The sequence below is a fragment of the Chaetura pelagica genome, unplaced genomic scaffold, assembly GCF_000747805.2.
Source record: "Chaetura pelagica isolate M959 unplaced genomic scaffold, ChaPel_1.0 scaffold464, whole genome shotgun sequence".
In the NCBI taxonomy this organism is placed as follows: domain Eukaryota; kingdom Metazoa; phylum Chordata; class Aves; order Apodiformes; family Apodidae; genus Chaetura; species Chaetura pelagica.
In genome coordinates this window covers 62,126-63,005 of record NW_009952981.1, presented here as the reverse complement: position 1 = coordinate 63,005, position 880 = coordinate 62,126, and the positions used below count along the sequence as shown (strand labels likewise).

The 880-nt window shown below is 67.0% G+C and overlaps 2 protein-coding genes across 2 annotated transcripts in view; both read right to left on the bottom strand.

Moving 5' to 3' along the window:
- Window positions 1–70, bottom strand: part of LOC104387622 (DNA damage-inducible transcript 4 protein-like) — a 1,350-nt gene extending 1,280 nt beyond the window's left edge. The window contains exon 1 of the mRNA XM_009996401.1: window positions 34–70. Within this exon, the coding sequence (XP_009994703.1) occupies window positions 34–70 (37 nt within the window). The remainder of the gene's footprint in view (window positions 1–33) is intronic.
- A 23-nt stretch (window positions 71–93) lies between these two features.
- The window catches only part of LOC104387621 (DNA damage-inducible transcript 4 protein-like), a 2,682-nt gene continuing 1,895 nt past the window's right edge, over window positions 94–880 (bottom strand). The window contains 2 exon segments of the mRNA XM_009996400.1: window positions 94–316; window positions 318–561. Of these exon segments, the coding sequence (XP_009994702.1) occupies window positions 94–316; window positions 318–561 (467 nt within the window).

The following is an 880-nucleotide window of genomic DNA, read 5'->3' as shown; positions in this document are numbered from 1 at the left end:
CCAACCCTCCGCCGTCTGCCGGGAGCCGCTCACGCTCTAACCCGGCTCGTTCCCAAGCGCTTGGGTACATCTTCCTCCTCCGACGGGACCCCCTCAGCACTCCTCGATCAGCAGCTGCTCCGAGCTGTACAGCTTCTTCTTGATCACCCTGAAACCCGTGCTCAGCTTCAGCGGCGTGAACGCTGGCCCCGAGCTGAACAGAAGTCCTTGGATCTTGGGCCAGAAGCGGGAATCCAGGCGCAGCACCAGGGTGAGCTGGAAGGTGGGCACCACGGCGGGGTCCACGGCGATGTGCCCCACGTCGTGGCAGGCTTTGGCAGAGGTCGAGGAGGGCCGCCCGCAGCCCGCAGGGCTCGCTGCAGGCCAGGCGAAGCAGCTCCCTCCTCACCTGGGCCAGCAGCTGGGCCGGCATCAGCAGCCGGGAGCAGCGTTTGGGCCCCAGGGGGGCTCTGCCCAGCGTGCTCTGCACCAGCTCCAGCAGGTTGGTGCACAGCAGCTCGTCCTCCGGGTCGTGTAGCAGGTCCAGGTCCGGCAGGGAGATCCCTTCGGCATAGTCGGCCTCTGCGGGAAGGAGAGAAAGAGACGGGTCAGCACCGTGGGGAGGAGTGGGGTGCTAGGGTTGTGGGGGACGTGGACCCCGGGGGGGTGTCACCGGGGTGTGGGGACTTGGCACAGCACCCCCCACACCCTCAGGGGCCCTCAGACACCCCCCAGCACCTCAGGAACACCCTTAACCCTCTCAGAGTGACCCCCCAGGGACACCCCTGTTCCTCAGACACCTCCCAGCACCTCAGGGACACTCACAGAGTGACCCCTCAGCGACACCCCTGCCCCTCAGACACCCCCCAGCACCTCAGAGACACCCCTGCCCCTCAAAGAG